General features: G+C 44.1%; 1 protein-coding gene across 10 annotated transcripts in view; it reads left to right on the top strand.

Moving 5' to 3' along the window:
• Positions 1-17,328, top strand: part of MYO9A (myosin IXA) — a 171,426-nt gene that overhangs the window by 73,348 nt on the left and 80,750 nt on the right. For all 10 annotated transcript variants that reach the window (XM_068204297.1, XM_068204295.1, XM_068204293.1 and 7 more), the window contains 3 exons: positions 599-696; positions 2,697-2,823; positions 9,957-10,046. In XM_068204297.1, the coding sequence (XP_068060398.1) occupies positions 599-696; positions 2,697-2,823; positions 9,957-10,046 (315 nt within the window). The remainder of the gene's footprint in view (positions 1-598; positions 697-2,696; positions 2,824-9,956; positions 10,047-17,328) is intronic.

Below are 17,328 nucleotides of genomic sequence, written 5' to 3'. Positions count from 1 at the left end.
TGGTTGGATCTGGAATGTCACTGTATTTTTCCAAACATGTCAGTGACTGATATCAAGCAAAAATTAAACTATTCAGGCACGTGAGCCTCCAAGAAATATAAAATATCCTGGATTTCAGATTCTCCCAATTTTGAAATAATTTCTTGGTAGTTACTGAAAAATATATTTAAAGTTTTGCCTTTCCAACACAGGATTTAATGCACTGATCATTTACATGAAGTTATCTGAATTCTATTTAAAAACTGAATTTCCCTCCTTAGGTATAGGATTGAATGTGGAATAAACTGCCTGTAAATGTGGAACAGATTTCATCTTGTTGTTATTTCCCATCCTTTTTGTGTAGGGTCCCACTGACCAACTCTCACCATACTGTTGGAATGGGGTGGCTCACCTCTTTCCTTAGAGGTTAAACCTGAGAAACAAGGATGTGTTTCCAGAAAATATTAGCCAGAAATTTTATTTCCAGTGCCAGGTTGGAAATGTTGCTGATGAAAGACCTGGAGATCACTCAGTGATATTTACGGAGCGCTGACTTGGCCATCTGGACCTGATGTGGTGTTAATTGTGTCAGTGCTTCCTCTGTGTGTTTGACCCACAGGATTGTTTCTCCGTGGAAGGGGAGGACCTGAAGCACGACTTTGAGCGGCTGCAGCTCGCCATGGAGATGGTGGGGTTTCTGCCCAAGACACGCAGACAGTGAGTTTATTTTCCATTTTAACGGCTTGGAGATTGTCCTGGTTAATGCCACCTCCACTGGCAGGACATTGTCCAGAGACGCTGTGGCTGCCCCATCCCTGGAGGCGTCCCAGGCCAGGTTGGGTGGGGCTTGGAGCAGCCTGGTCTAGGGGAAGGTGTCCCTGCCCATGGCAGGATGGAGCTAGATGAGTTTAAGGTCCCTTCCAACCCAAACCATTCCGTGATTCCATGACCACTGCTGTACTTAACGATTCTCTTCATGCAAATGGAGCGTTGGCAGGAGTTGACATCTTGAAGTATTTCTCAAGTGTTCATGAATAATCACGCCTCACTCTGCATGTCATGAATCCAGAGCTTGGTTTAATCAGAAGTCCTCATTATCCCTCATCAAACTTAACCCTTTGTGTGCAATTCTAGGTCTGTAGACTCATTTCCAACTGGCCTTTTTCACTAATTTACTGGACATGCTGGTTTGAAAATTGGACTTTAGCTGGGTTGCAGCACCACTGACACCATGGAAATCGAGGGTTCATAAGGGTCATCTCCAAGCAAGCCTACAAAATAATCCTGTGTTGATTTTTGGCTTGAAAGGCTTGAATAGGTTGGGAAGAACTTGACATAAAAAATTACCTCAGAGATATTTTCACACAACTGAGAAATTTTGGAAGCTCTTCCTTTATCCCAAATCAATTATGAAATTAAAACTGCTTTTCCTCTATCTTCCCCACACATGTGGATAAACCCAAGGATCCAGACTTATGTGAATATGTTCTTTGTCAGAGGCTGCTTTATCAGGTTTCAGGACGAGGTTTGTCTCAAGCCTGTTGAGGGGCTTAATTGCCTGAGCAAAGCAATCAGGAAGTGTCAGGACTGAGCAGAGTCGGGTGATGCAGTAAATTCTCACTTCTGATTTACTGTGCAATGATTTTTCTTGGCACACAAGTTGCTTCTGGTGAATTTTGCGTGTCAAAAATAAAGCAGATTCTTCACTACACGAGCAGATTTATTTTGCTTGGCGTTACACAACTGCAGCACAAATAAGGAACCACCTTCAGCTGAGAAATAGGGAGTATGCTTTAAATACTACTATACTTTTAAAAGTAATTTCTTTATAGCAAAAAATGGGGTTTCACCTTTGTGGAAACAGAGAAGAAAATTTTTTATAAAATTGTGTCCAGAAATTCACAACAAGGACTTAGTATCCATTCCTGTTTTGGAGATAAGAGAGGACTTGGAGAGGTGAAAGTGTATTGTCCAGACAACCTGGTGGCACAGCTAGGAAACACCTTTGGGTTTATTCATTTTTAGCTCCCAAGAGAGTGTAGAATTAGGGACAAACAGGATTTATAGCTGAAGTCAGCCATAGCTCAGGAGTTGAGCTTGATGAACTTTGTAGATCCCTTCCAGCTCAGGATATCTTTGAGTGTCTGATCGTATTTTTTTTTTTTTTGGAGGGGAGATAACTTAAAAATTACCAAATTCCCTCCAAAAAAGAAAAATTGGTTGGATAAATTTACTTGAAGTGTAACATCCTTTTCTTTGTCTCAGTTGCTTGGATATTGTAAAAGCATTTATGCTGTTTTGTACAGTCTTTTGTTTCTGGCTGGGACTAGATCCAAAAAGGTGACAAAAACATGTGTCCCAGGGGACTAAGAGGGATCACCTGCATGGCCATGCCCATTCTACCCCTTAACTTAGGCAATTGTATGATAAATATTTAAACTGGATATCAAGATTACTGGAGGATTTCTATTTTTCTTAAAACATGGACTGCAATTTTGTAACTGTGGGTTTGATGTGTTAAATAATTTTCAAGGAAACTGTATGGATGCAAGTTTGGTACTTGACTAAATAAAAATCTTCTTGACATGAGGCAAAGGGGATGCTTTGGATTGAAAATTAGAAGAATGAGCCAAAGAGGGACATGGCCCTTGGGGGTGAGATTTGCTTCTTCATTCACTTTATGAAAAACCGAGTGAAAATGAATTCTCTCCATTTAGGATTTTCTCTCTGCTGTCGGCAATCCTGCATCTGGGGAACATCCGATACAAAAAGAAGACCTACCGGGATGACTCCATCGATATCTGTAACCCTGAGATACTTCCTGTCGTGTCAGAGCTGCTGGAGGTAAGGCTCTGCTTTCTCTCCTGAAACTTTCACACCAAACAAGCCACCTCTGATTTAGGAGATAAAACATGCGCAATTTATTTCCGGTTTCACCAAAGAGTAAGCTCTTGTGTGTTTCCATTCTTATGGGCTGTTCATGTTTGCCAGGGAAAAGGTACAGGAACTTTTCTAAAGAGGTTTTTCACGGAGGGTTTTTGCCCCTACTCTTCAGTTTCAGGTTTCATTGACTGAAAGTCCTGTTTTCTGTGTTGAAATGTGAATGGGTCTAGATGCAAAGCAAACCTGCTGTCCAACATGGCAGTGTCTTCAATTGCCAGCCATCAGCTGGTGCTCCTCAAATCTGTTCCAAAGTCTGTCTGAGGAACTCGAGCAGTTATATGACCATAGCCCCATGTTTTGGTTCCGTGCTAGCTGTAGGAGGTGCTGAGCTCCCTCGCTGTGTTTTTTGTCTGTTATTACCTGCCAGATTCCACAAGGGAATCTGTAGGTCCATCTCACCCCTCTAGTCCCTATTTATGGGCCTGTTATGGAGTTCTTTGGTGTGTCTATTGATCATCTGCTCTTTAGGACCTGATACCTTGGCCTCTGTGAGCCACTGCTGTGCTGGTGTCCCTTGGGAAGGGTTTGTAGGTCTCTACCTGGCTGGCCCAGGCCACGTCCAGGTCTGTAAATCAGTGCAAAAGCATTAAATGAGTTCTTAGGAGATCTTTGTCAGCCCAAGCAGGTTTTGTGTTGTATTGTAGTACTTCTTTTCATGAGAAAAGTCTTGAATGAGCCAACTTGTCTTGCTGGCCTTCAGCCTTCAAGAGCTGAGCTCAAAAACCTCCTGACATGGATTGAGGTGGCTAGAACCTCCCCTTGCTGTCTCAGTTCACTTGAAATGCTTTAAACCTCTTGCAACTGAAATGTTTTTCTTGTAGTTGATTATAGCAACAATTATCTTTATCCTTTTGTACTCCCTGGATGGTCTGGAAGGTGAATTTGTGCTGATTTTATGGTAGAATCAGAAGGCAACTTGGCCTTTTGTGTTACACATGGTGCTCTTCCCATTCATTCCTTTAAATAACTGTTGTGTTATCTCCCTACCTACAGAACTGGGGAATTGGCTCTCAGGGATTTTCATAGCACTTCATTAATGCTTTGAATTTAGGGAGGGGAAAGCTTCTGTAAAATATGGTTTGAGCAGCTGGATGCTCTTTGCATCTTGGCGTTGGAGATTGCAGAAATAAACAGAAGGAAAATATAAGTGGGGAGGAGAATGTTGTTGATTTTACCCTGTTAAATGTGGCCAAGTCAGTTAAGTAATTGTTTTTTAAAAAAGTTTTGAGTAAGAGAGTGACTTAGAGAGCTGAAGAAGTTCCAGGCTTTGGGTCTTTGCCTTTGCAAACAAACTCTTTTGCAACATCTGCACAGGGGGAGGTCGTGGGGTGGTTTTTACACATGGTTATGTGAAATGAGGCATTGGCTGAGCCTTGTCAATCCAATGGTACCTTAATGCCATGGGCTGGAGCAGCACTCCCAGGTACTGTCAACAAGATGTAAAAATCAATAAGTACATTTATTTTTCACCATTTGAAAAAAACAAACAAACAAATCACTAGGATCTGATGTAGCTAAGCAAAATGATAGATTTCTGTTCATCTTGGTAATTCTTTTTACAAATTAAATGACCATCTAGAACATAAAATGCTTGTTAATTAGATTGGGACAATGCTTGCTGCATTGAGGTAGGATCTGATGAAATGCATCAATGGGTTTGGGTGAGTGGTGTTGTTTGTCCCTTAAGTTGCATTTAGGTGATAATTGATCCATGGAACTGGAAGCATTTGCTGTCTCCAAGTGTAAACCTTTCAACAGACCCACTGAAATCAGCTGAAATAAAGCAAATAATCTCATTTTCAGACTTAATTTATCTTTATGAAATGCCATATTTCTCTTTGCAGACCTCAACAGATGTTGCTGCTTATTCAGGTTTGACCCAAAGGAAGAACCAAAGGGTTCAAACAGATGAAGCAACATTACAAAGAGCAGCCACCACTCCTTATTCGTTACAGCTCTCCACAATAAGTGCAATGAGTTCTACTCAGCCAGAGATTTAAAATACTGGTTAAAACATTTGACACTTTGTATTTTGTCTCATTTGGGTAATTGTTTTTATTACTTTTTTTTTTTTGGTGGTCACTGAACCAGTTTTGCTTTTCCCATTGTTGCTTAAATTATGAATTGGCTTGAAAAAGTTGTTAATCCCCTCTCCAGATCTTGGCGTTAGACACTAATAACCGAAAAATCATCTCAGAATAAAAGTAATATGAGTTGACAGAGAGTTGAACTTCCTTTCCTGTGGTCACCGGCTGTTAGGTGGGACCGTTCAGGGCACAGCAAAGGGACAGAAGAAACTGTGATCTGATACTTCCTTATCTTGGGGGAACTTCTGTGTTGATCTTTATACTCAAATGACTCATTGGATTTGTTCAGTCAAGGATTTGACATGGAAAAGAGAAAGAAAAAATCCAACTGGAGCTGTGTTGGCCATCTCTGAGAGCAGCCAAGAGGGGATGCAGAGGTGCTCCAGCATGGCTCCATGGGGATGTAGCCTCCAAGGGCAGGAGGGGAACCACCAACCTGGCTGAAATTAAAAACTTAGGCAAAATTAGGGTCTTCTCCCAGTGCAAAGGGGAATCTGGCCCAAATTCTCGTGGGCTGGTTGGTTTGTGTTGGGACCTCTAATGATAACAGGAGGAATTTCCCTGCTGCACCAGTTAATGCAACACCACTGCACAACTATCCTCCCTCTGTGTAATGAGATTTGTGTCCCTATAAAATGAAGATAATACAGAGATTTTTTGAAAGAGTCTGGGAGAAGAGGATGATCTGCAATGGATTTGCTTTTTCTTAGACATCAACAACCCTATCCAATATGTTTTTTGCTTTATTAAACCATTCAGAGCAGCATTTGTTGAAACTGCAATATAGGATTTTGGCCAGACTGCAGATCATTGTTTCATTTACAGTAAAATCCCAATTCCATTTTTTTTTCAGGAATAGACATAGCGTGTGGATTATGTGATGCTTTTGGCAGATCTTTCAGGGCCTTTGTTTAAACTCTGCTGAAATGCTGTGCTGGGGAGTGATATCAAGGCTGCCTGATGGATCAAGCAGATGTGGAGTCCTGTTGAAGCACTGCAAATATCCCAGGGCCTGGGCAGAAATCATAGAGGGTTGTGTAAAACGGGGTAAAACCTTTGTGTTTCTGGGGAAAAAGCTTGGAAAAGCTCATTTGTGGGCTTATTAACAAAAATAATATGTTAGAGATTATCTAGCTGACCTTAAAAGAAACTTTTTGTTTTCCATTGAAACAATAGGAAGATTTTAATTGTGTGTGTTTACTAAAATGGGAAATTATTTCCATGGATGGAGCATTGAGGAAGGAGATGAATTCTGTCTTGGCTCAGTGGAGGAGTTCTGTATTCAGCTTTTAGGTTTAGGTAACCAATGCAATACCTAACCTCAATGCAAATAAAGATAAATACAAGTTATCAAGTTCCCTAAATTAGTTTTGCCAGATTTCCCAATGCACATTTGTGTTTAGAGCTGAAGTTGGCCTCTCCAGGAGATTCATGTGCTCAAGTTCTTCTTCCAGTAAAAAATGGCCTTCAGCTTCCCAGAGGGATGCCACAGGCGCTGGGGCTCCTCCTGTGATAAATATCTTGGAAATTAATTGGGGAGAGGGTGAGGATTATGGAGCAGACAGTGCTTGCTTCCAGCTTTTTCTTCTGGATTTGTTTTTCAGATGATGTTTTGTAGAATCACAGAATGATTGGGGTTGAAAATGACCTCCAAAGTTCATCTGGTCCAACATCCCTGCAATGAGTAGGGAGATCATCATTGGATGCAAAATTTTGAGCCAGAATTAGAATCAAAAAACTTCAGAGAATCACAGAATATGCTAAGCTGGAAGGGATCCACAAACACAGGCCCTGCACAGACACTGCAACAATCCCACCCTGTGCCTGAGAGCATTGTCCATACACTCCCTGAGCTGTGGCAGCCTTGGGACCCTGACCAGTCCCTGGGGAGCCTGTTCAGTGCCCCACCACCCTCGGGGGGAAGAGCCTAAACCTCCCTAACACAGCTCCAGCCATTCCCTCTCATCCTTTTAACTCTGGTTATTTGAAAGAAACTCTGAGGAAAAGGTCCAGCTCTTTTCCAAGAAGAGCTGATAGAAATCTGAATTTATTTTCAGTTACTCCACATGAGGCTTCTTTAGAGCAGGCCCTCAGCACTGTAATCCCTTTCTCGAATATGGAAGGAGAGACAAAACCTGATGTTTTCTTGTTCTCCAGCTGGAAATGGTTCATTTTTCTTCAGCTGCTCTAACATATTACCCCAGAATTACTGGAGGAGCAGTCTCTGCCTGCCTTGGCTCCAGCCCAGCCCTTGCTGACTCCCTGCTCCCGCTGTGCTCTGCTGACATTCCCAGCTGTGGCACTGCTGGTCATCCCTCACTGGCTCATGGACTTGAGGCCTCCAGCCATCTCTGGCCTGCTTGTGGCAACAGAGTCTTAAATCTGCATTTTGTCTCTGTAATTAAGATCTAAACTCCTGCAGGCTGTGTTTAAGAGGGAGAGCAGGAAGCAAAAGTCCATGAAATGTGACCCAAGAGTGAAACTCCTAGAGCACAAAGTAAAGGAATAAGTGGTGTTCTCCTCTTTGCTACTCTGCACCAATGGGCGTCCCTATTTTAGTGTTTCACACTTACTGGAGGAGGAAGTGTAGGATGTGGGGAAGCTGCAAATATCTCCATGTCCTTAGTCATTGGCACGTGCTGAGTTCATCTTTAGAAAGCCCCAGTGGCTCCTCCCTGGCATCAGGAGTCAGCTATTTTCATGCTGTGACCTTGGATGCAGATGAGGATGATTTGGTTGCACCCGTGGTGCTCATCAGAGGCGATGAAGGAATCGAGATCAAGCTCCACTGGGTGGTAATTGCAGGCAGGAGCCTGGGGAGAGGCAGGGATTCCCATCCTTGCCAAGAGTGTTTTTGTACAAGAAGATGATTCAATAGGATCTCCCCAGGTCAGGAGATGAAAGATGTGCATCCACAGGTTCCCTTAATCCAGAGAGCAGGGAGAGAAAGAACCAGAGTGACCATGAAATGGGGATGGTGAGGGATGGCGTGGGTGGTTGTTTAAATTGCTCAAAATCCCTGTGTTTGCTGACAAACCTGGGACTTGGAAGTGTTTATGTTGTTGAGGAATATTTCTTTGGACTGTTTTGATTAGGAACCATCTGACACCCCTCTGCCTTGTTGCCTTGGATAATTAAAAAAAGCCAGCATGCTGGCTGTGGGTTTGCAGCATCCCTGAAGTGGGATAATGGATGGTGTGAAACTCACTTTTGTTCCAAATTGTGCAGTTGAGGGAGAGCAGCCGATGGTCCTGCAGCTGAGAGCTGCTGGAAAAGCGTTGTCAGAGCCGAAAATTACAAAATCACATATTTTGGTGATTGTAGAGGAATAGAAACCAAATGTGAAATCTTGCTGAATGAACCAGAAGATTATTTTTTTCCCTGCTTGATTTTGAAAGGTAAAATTGGACTGTAGGAACTGGGGGCTCCTGAGTAGTGCTGAGCACTAAAGAAGTGAACCTTGAAGTGTCATTTCCAGTGATAGAGACCTTGCTGGAAGGTGACATCATATACAGGTGACTTGATGTATTCTGATTTCCACAGCGACAAGTTCTTGTTGCAGGAAGAATTTTTATATAACATAAAAACTCCCTGGATTTTATCAGGAGACTCCCATAATAGTAGTTTTGGCAGAAGGAGATTTTTGTACAGAAGGGCATCATTATTGCTATAGTTTGTGAGATTCCTGACCATCCACTGTCTTGTTTGCATTTCCTCTTCATACTAATTCCTGGATTAAACCCTTAAGTCAAAGTACATACATAGAATTGTTTTGGTTGGATTGTATTTGGTAGAATTTGGTAGAATTGTTTGGTTGGAAAAGACTTCTAAGATTGTTGAGTCCAATTGTTAGACCTCTACGTTTCCTATTTTCCTTGTGAAATCATGAATCGTTTCCCTGTGATAAAAATATGGCCTTGGATGGCTTCAGGAATGTGGATTTTGAACAATCAGAGATGTCCAGAGGAGGTCTGGTGCCTGCATGAAGACCTTCAGGTAGGATAAGCAGTTTGTAGAGACTTCAGTGCAGCTTCTCTGTATCAATCCTCATCCATTAATTCTGGGCTCCAAGGTTTTCACCCAGACTCATGATGTCATTTTTGTCTTGGAAATTTAGTGAAGATCAGTCAACAGCTCAAAGTCTTTAGGTTTAACTGATGTATTCTGGGAGAGAGGACACCTTCTGAATTCCTCAAAGTAAGAGGGTCTTGAAGCTGATTGGGAAAGTGGCTTTTCCCCAACAGCTGCAGGTACCACTTAATTTGTCAGGCACCATTTTCTTCTTCGCTGAAGTGTCTGTGTTCGCACAACTGAGTTTTGTTCTGCAGACCTGTGAGGGCTGATTAGAGACTGTCACCTCTCCAGGAACTGGGATTTTAGGGAGTAAACATCCAGTGCCAATAGCAGAGTAAATATCAGGTGCTTTTCCAAGGGTTTCTTCCTCCTTCTGACTCCTCCCCACTCTTAAAAACATGAAAAAACCCCTCCTTCACTTGGATATCTCTGAAACTGATGACACTGCTTGGCTTATTCTAGAGTAATTTGTATGATTTCATCTTGACAACACTAGAAAATTGACTTATTTTGCCAAGAGAAAGTGTGGGAGGGAGGAGCCACACTGGGAATAAGGAAACCAATGGGAAATTGCTACAACTGGGATGCCTGAATGCAGAAAATCAGGTTCCTGTGAATACCCTGGTGTTAGGTTTCTGATGCTGGATTTATGTGCTGAGTTGGCTCCTCCCAATGGCATGCTTCTACCCATTGAACTTAACTCTGCAAGGGCTGGCAAAAGTGGGTTGTTGGGTTTTTTTAACTTAAATTTTGAAATTTGGATGTGCTTACACTGAATTTTTTTAAAGTTTAAATGTTAGCATTTTTTAAACTGGATTTAAAATTAAAAAAAAATCACTAGAATAATCATTAACATCTGTACTTTTGTTTTAGGTGAAAGAAGAGATGCTGTTTGAGGCCCTGGTGACCAGAAAGACAGTGACAGTGGGAGAGAAGCTGATCTTACCATACAAATTGGCAGAGGTCAGTACATGATGTTTGTTATTAAAAGGCAACTCTTGGAATGGTTTTCAATATTTTGAGATGCACACTCAGAGTTTCTTTCAGTTTTTATTTATTTATGTCAAAATAATGCAGGAGAATCTAATGGGTGTCCTAATCTAGGAAATGATTGACTTTTCTTCTATTCCATTCCTGGACGGCAGGTTTGCCCTTTATTCTGATGGTTTGTAAGTGCTTTAATGACTTGTGGTCGTGTGAGAGTTGTCCAAAGCAGAGCTGTGCATTGCTGAGTGTGTGTGCGGGTGCAGGTGTTCATCTCCAGATGTCATTCCTTAAGCTGGAGCACTGATTCCACAGCAGAGTGCTGACCCAAGGCTCCTGGAAATTTTTACTGCCTTCTTGAGTGCCTGTGTCAGTGGTGCTCCTTGTATGGCAGGATCTCGGTAGGAGATTCCCAATAGCTTTTCCTCAGATCCTTCACAGTCTGGGCCCTTGTGTGATGCTTTGGAACAGCCACAAATCCACCAGCTTCCCTCAGACTCCAGTGTAGTTCTATGGGATCTAAATGGGATTTTCAGGAATTCTGAATTCTGTGCTGTGGCTGGTAGAGAGAAATAAATCTTTTCCTCTTATATTCTTCAAAAATACATAAGTTCTATTCTGCTGAACTACTTGTTTTGGCTATTTCTGCCTCTAATCTTCTTGTATCCCCGAGATTAGGAACACTGAGCATCACACCACACTTGGTCCCTTCATTCCCTCTTGTTGTAGGGCTGTGTGAGAATTTAGAGCACCTTGAATAGCATCTCAAGAGCAGCCTGTTGTGTCACAAATGACTAAACACATCATGTTCTCACTGGGGGCAGCTGGAGATATTTCCCCTCCTTTTTCCAGGGGGAAAAAAAAAGTATCTATTCTCCCACTTTGAGGGTGTGTTTAAGCTCAGTAACTGTTACCGAGCTTTAATCTTTAGAAGTGAAGTGTTGCCTTTGTGCAAAGGTGAAATGTGCCCTAACAGAGGGCACACAAGGGCTCTCTGGGTTTTGTGATGGACATTTAATCAATGTGGTGTTTCTACTTTTTTCCTTCATCTTGGGCACAGACATAAAAAAATTGGCTAGAAAAGTTTGGAACTGAGCTCTAACTACCCTGCTGTAGGGTCCTTAGAGTGGTGGTATCATAGAGTGGGCTGGGTTGGAAGGGACCCTAAAGATTATCTTGTTCCAAGCTCCTGCCATGGACAGGGACATTTTTCACTGGACCAGGTTGCTCCAAGCCCCATCCAACCTGGCCTGGAACACTTCCAGGGATGGGGCAGCAACAGTTTTTCTGGTCAATTTGTGCCAGGGCCTCACCACCCTCACAGGGAACAATTTTGTCCCAATATCCCATCTAATCCTACTCTCTGTCAATTTGAAGCCATTCCCTCTTGTCTTGTCCCTTCAGACCCTTGTCTGAAGTCCCAAGTCCCTCTCCAGCTCTCCTGGAGCCCCTTTAGGCACTAGAGGCTTCTTTTCCAGGCTGAACAATCTCAGTTCTCTCAGCTTTTCCTCACACCAGAGCTGCTTCATTCCTCTGATCACCCTGGTGCCTCCTCTGGACTCTCTCCAGCAGCTCCACGTCTTTCCTGTGCTGGGCTCCAGGGCTGGGGCAGGTCTGCAGGTGGGGTCTCACCTGAGCAGGGCAGAGGGGCAGAATCCCCTCCCTTGACCTGCTGCCCAACATCTGTAGTGTATTGACACACCTGGGAACAGTCTTAGCTTGATGCTCTTTCTGTTGAGCTGAACTAGAGTGGCTCGGCATGACTTCCTGAAGTTCTTTCCCAAATGTTTTTGGTGATATGGCTGCTCCCAAATCTCAGGTGTCCCCTTAGAAAGGTTTATCACCAATATCAGTAGAAGAAAGGAAAGATCAGGGTGTGGTGGCTGTGGGGGAAGACGAAGGAGGGCAAGGCTCCTTTGAGAATGGTTGATGTGATCTCCGTGACAAAATCATTTTGGAAGAACCTGTGAATTGTGTTAAGATGAGCACCTCCCATGTTTTTTGTTTACCTCCTTACATCATCAGAATCCTGACCACCAAATTTTATCCAGCAGTGACCTCACTCTGGGAGCAGGTTCACTGCTCACAGAGCAGAATTTGAGATGCTCCAACTTGAACCTCCCCATAGTAGGAGGCCTTCTCCTGGTCTTCCTCTGGTTCAGGGAGTAGGAGGAGTGACTTAAATTCAGATCTGTCTGAATCAGGAAAGAAGAATGGGATTCATTTGACATTTTGGGACTTCACAAAGACTACTGATGTCTGATAATCCCCACTCATGACTCACTGGACTCTTGGGGATCAGTGGGCTGGTTATTCCTGTGTATTTAACAAAGGAGCATTATGTTTGGCTCCAACGGATGGAGCCATTGAGGGTTTGAGGATTTGGAGACATGGGTCTCCCACCACGACCTCTGTAGCTCATGGGCAGCTGCCTTTCCTCATGGATACAGCAGCTATTTTATTCTTCAGATGCCTGTGGGTTTTTTCATAGCTTGGTACACTGAAATTTTCAGTGAAGTTTGTCCGGAAAAGACTCTGCTACAAAAGGTTCTCACAAAAAGTTTTGCATAATGTCATTTTGACATGTCCTTGCTTCTTTACTCCATCAAGAAGAGCAGGTTGGATCTACTAGTCTTCAGATTGCAAGAGAGGTGGTAGATGCTACATCCCTGGAAATGTCCAAGGCTGGGTTGGATGGGGCTTGCCTTGGGTATGGGATGGATCAAGATGTGCTTTAAGGTCCCTTCCAGCCCAAACTGTCTGGGATTCCACGTAAAAAGCTTGATATTTAAGTTTGGGATGGGTTTTGAGCTTTGATGAGGTTCCCATGTGCATCTGCTCCATTCTGGAATGTTTCACTTTCTGTGCTCGGCACAGGGGCTGACATTTGCCCATCCCTTTCATCAGTGTTGGAGTATGTGTAGATGACAACTCCACGCAGAAATGCTTTTCATGGAAGGTGAGTGTGATCATTCCATGATCCCAGCCCGGCTCCTGAGAGATTTGTGCCCTTAGGGTCCTGCTGTGATAGCTGTCACCCCCTTCAATAGTCTTGAATGGGCAGAGTTGGCCTGAAGGGATCCTTCCCTTTGGTATTTTGGAGGCTGCAGAGCTGAGACTAGAGTTTTATTTTCCAAGCCAAGCCTTTTCTCTTCCCCTTCCCCGAGCTGCAGCGCCGGAGCACATGGAGAGGCTGACTTAGTTGGATTTGCAGTGATGTCACATTCCTGGCTGGCTGCACGCTCCTGCCTTCTTGTGTGCTGATTGGAAACACAGTCCTGTGGTTTGGGGCTTTTTTTTTAGAAACAGTGGTTTGGACACTTGGCAGCTCACTTGTAACATTCTCTTTTGGTTATGAATTGATACCAGACTGACTGTTCCTGGTTCTGTACATCTTTGCAGTAATTTGGGTAAAACTACATCTTTTATATATGGCATGGTAGAAGGTACTGCGAAGTGGGGACAACTTGTGGATGGACATCATGGAATCACAGATGGGTTTGAGTTAGGAGGGACCTTAATGCTCATCTCATTCCACCCCCTGCCACGAGCAGCGACACCCTCCGCTATCCCAGTTTGCCCCAAGCACTCTCCAGCCTGGCCTTGAACACCTCCAGGGATGGGATAGACACAGCTTCTCTGGGCAACCTGTGCCAGGGCCTCTCCAGCCTGACAGGGAGAAATTCCTTCCCAAATTCTCATCTAACCCTGCCCTCTGGCAGTGGGAAGCCATTCCCTGTGTCCTGTCCCTCCAGACCCTTGTCCCAGAATCCCTCTCCAGTTCTCCTGGAGCCCCTTTAGGCCCTGGGAGGGGCTCTTGAGGTCTCCCTGGAACCTTCTCTTCTCCCAGAAGTTGGAAACTTGCAGTGTTGAAGGAGAAGCTGCAAGTGGCAACCACCAGTAAATAAACCTCTGTTTATTATTCTGTACTTCCTCTCTTAGGACTTCTCTTGATTGTTTTGCTTCAGGAGTTGAGTTGGGCTTTTCCCTCAGGAATAATGATGTGCCATTTTAAAGTTAGGCAGAAATATTGACTTTGTCAACTCTGTGTTTCTTTTAATAAATTCAAGACTTTTTGATTCTTGCCTGCATATAATTATTCTGCTGGATGATCTTGGAGAATCCAAGACTGTATTCTAGTACCTAAAAGGGAAGACTCCAGAGTGAGTTTTTACAAGGGTCTGGAGTAACAAGACAAGGGGAAGTGGCTTCAAACTGAAAGAGGGCAGGGTTAGATGGGATATTGGGAAGGAATTCTTCCCTGTGAGGGTGGTGAGGCTCTGGCACACAGCCCAGAGAAGCTGTGGCTGTCCCATTCCTGGAAGTGTCCAAGGCCGGACTGGACAGTGCTTGGAGTAACCTCGCCTAGTGGGAGGTGTCACAGCCCATGGCAGGGGCTGGAATGGGATGGGCTTTAAGATCCCTCCCAGCTCAAATAGTCTGTGAATCTTTGATCTAGATCAGGTAACAGCTTAAAAGTAACACTGAAGTCCAGTGAGGAGGTAGGATTCCAGCAATTAAAATTGGGGTCTCCTGTGTGCCAGCAGTTGCTGGTGCTGTCATCTTCAGCTGAGCAAGTTATCTTTCCAGCAGAGAGAAGATTTCATTTTACTTTATTTTACCCAGGAACATCCAAGGTGTGTAGCAGCAGCACCTTTTTGAGGAGGGCCATAGGTAGGAACAAATGTTGTGAGCCAAACTCCAGGGTGGGATTTTTGGTGTGTAGTCAGTGCCCGTAGTTGGGATGTTACAGGGATTAGGGGATGAGCACGTGGTTTTTCAGGAAGACCCTGCAAAGCATAATGTGCCATCAGCTTTTCTCATCGTTCAGTAGTTCATGGTTTATTGTTTGGAGGATGTGTCTGACCATGGTATTCGCATTCAAGTACATCCCCATTCTCTGGAGCTACAGCTCTTTCTGAAATTAAGGAGAGGGCAGTCAAGAGGAGATCTGGTTTTGCAGGGAAAGACTACTTTGTTTTGCCTCTCATGGCTGTGGCACTGATGGCAAACATGCTTGATTTGGGACCCTGCAGGGGAGCTGCCATCCTCTCTGGCTGCAGCTCCAGCACCTCTGGCAATCAACCACACCACATTCATAAATAATGCTTATATTAATCTCTGGCAGCTGCCTCTTATCTCCTGAGCCACAGTGGCTCATCTGCCATGGAGCTGCCTCCTGAAACCATCCATTTTCCTTTTATAGCACTGGATGATGTTTTAATGCAGTGTTTGAAAGGACTGCGCAGTTTGGGCGAGCACAAAGGTTTAGAAGCTTTAGGCCATAGATAAACTTAGGGAAAAGGCTGCACAGACAGGAAAGCCTGCACTTCTGTGCTGAGGTCTTGGGCTGTTGTCAAAAACAGCTGCCAGAGACTTTATCAGAAGTGAGATGGTGCATTAATGGAGCCAGCAGCACTTCATGGGTTTCCAGAGAAATCACAATGCAGCGTGTGGTAACAGTGAACTGGAAAATTCCACTTATCATTTAGCGATGGGGAGGGCCCTTGGAAAAGGCCATGGGTGCAATAGAGCCATCAGTGGTAGTAGTGGTGATTGGACTATTTTGATTCAGATCTGTCGTGAGCATTGGGCATCTCTGCAGCCCCAGCCATCCTCTCCTTGGTAAGGCAAAATACAGCAGGCACGTAGCTGAAAAAGGGAAAAGTAGGATTTTAATGGCAGCAAAGTAGCATGCTGTGGGTTGCTGTTGTCCTTCCCAAAGTGCCCCTCAACTCCAGACTCTGGGCTTTTTTTTCATATATTACTATGTGCATTTTTGCAGTTGCACTGAGGTAGGAAAGTTTCACAAGCCACAGTTCAGGTATTCAAAAGAAAAAATAAAGATGCGTTAAATATCGAGTGACTTGACTGGTGTTTGGTAGGAGACATGTGGGAGCAGAACACTTCAGTCACGTCTTTGTTGAGAACTTGGGGGTTGTTAAAAATCTTTCTCTTGATCCTGCTTGTAATCTGAGTATCATCTTAATCCATGCGAGGAACTACTCTCCTGGGCCACATCTGTCTTCCTGCTTCTATCGAAATAATCCAAGGAATTCAGGTTTTTTCCATCTCCACTCACTGCAGGTCTCCAAGGCCATTAGAACATACCTTGCCTCATCCACTCATTTAACTCTCTCAAATCCATCTTGTTTGGTGGTTCCACCCCTTTCCATCATGGCTGAGCTCCACAAGCATCCCTGTCTGGTTTCCATCCAATCTGTCCTGTTTATCAGGCTGGTGTCCAGCACCTGCTTGCCTGTTTTTCACCAGTCTCTGCATTTTTTCCCTGTTTTTCATCCAATGAGACAAAACTCATTATCAAAGTAAATACATCTGTTAGTGAGGCCTGTTTTACATTCCTCCAGGAAAAAAAAATTTCCATGATGTTTTCAATTCATTAACTTCATTTAACCAATACAGTTGGTATTTCTTAAGCAAGTAACTTTGCTAATAGACATTATTTTAACAGATCTTTATAATTTCAAGCCATTTGTGATCAAGGACATTTTACCCGAAGGGTTAGAAAGCGAATTAATTCACACTTTTGGGAAAAATCTGATGTGAAATTGTGCAACAGAAGGGAAATAAAAGATGTGAGACAACTTCTTGGTCAACAACTGACCTGATTCTTGCCTTCCTTTAATTCTGGGGTGCTTTTGGGAGCTGGTTGTCTATGTGATGGGTGTCACTTTAAGCATGCCCTGCGTTTAACTGAATGTGTGCTAAGAATTGTAAGTGGAAAATGGGTGTCTGAAAACTCAGAGGAACTGAAAGGGACTGAGTTGTACCTCCAGCAAGGCAGTGCAAGCACCTGTTGAGGAGCAGATGTTGGGCCAGCAGCCCCGAACTCCCCCATAACCTGGGCAGCAGGGAGAGGGGGGGTTCTTCCCCTCTGCCCTGCTCTTGTGAGACCTCACCTGCAGAGCTGCCTCAGCCCTGAGGTCCCCAATATCAGAAGGATGTGGAGCTGCTGGAGAGAGTCCAGAGGGGGCCTCGGAGAAGCTCCAAGGGCTGGAGTCTCTCTGCTCTGGAGCCAGGCTGGGAGAACTGGGAGTGTTCCTCTGGAGAAGAGAATGCTCCAGGGAGACCTCAGAGCCCCTACCAGTGCCTAAAGAGGCTCCAGGAGAGCTGGAGAGGGACTTGGGACAAGGGCCTGGAGGGACGAGACCGGGGGAATGGCTTCCCACTGCCAGAGGGCAGGGTTAGATGGGATATTAGAACGAAAGTCCTCTCTGTGAGGCTGGAGAGGCCCTGGCAC

Source organism: Anomalospiza imberbis, chromosome 13, assembly GCF_031753505.1.
Source record: "Anomalospiza imberbis isolate Cuckoo-Finch-1a 21T00152 chromosome 13, ASM3175350v1, whole genome shotgun sequence".
Lineage (NCBI taxonomy): Eukaryota > Metazoa > Chordata > Aves > Passeriformes > Viduidae > Anomalospiza > Anomalospiza imberbis.
Note: the sequence above shows the minus strand (reverse complement) of the source record. Positions and strands in the feature narration are given on the sequence as shown.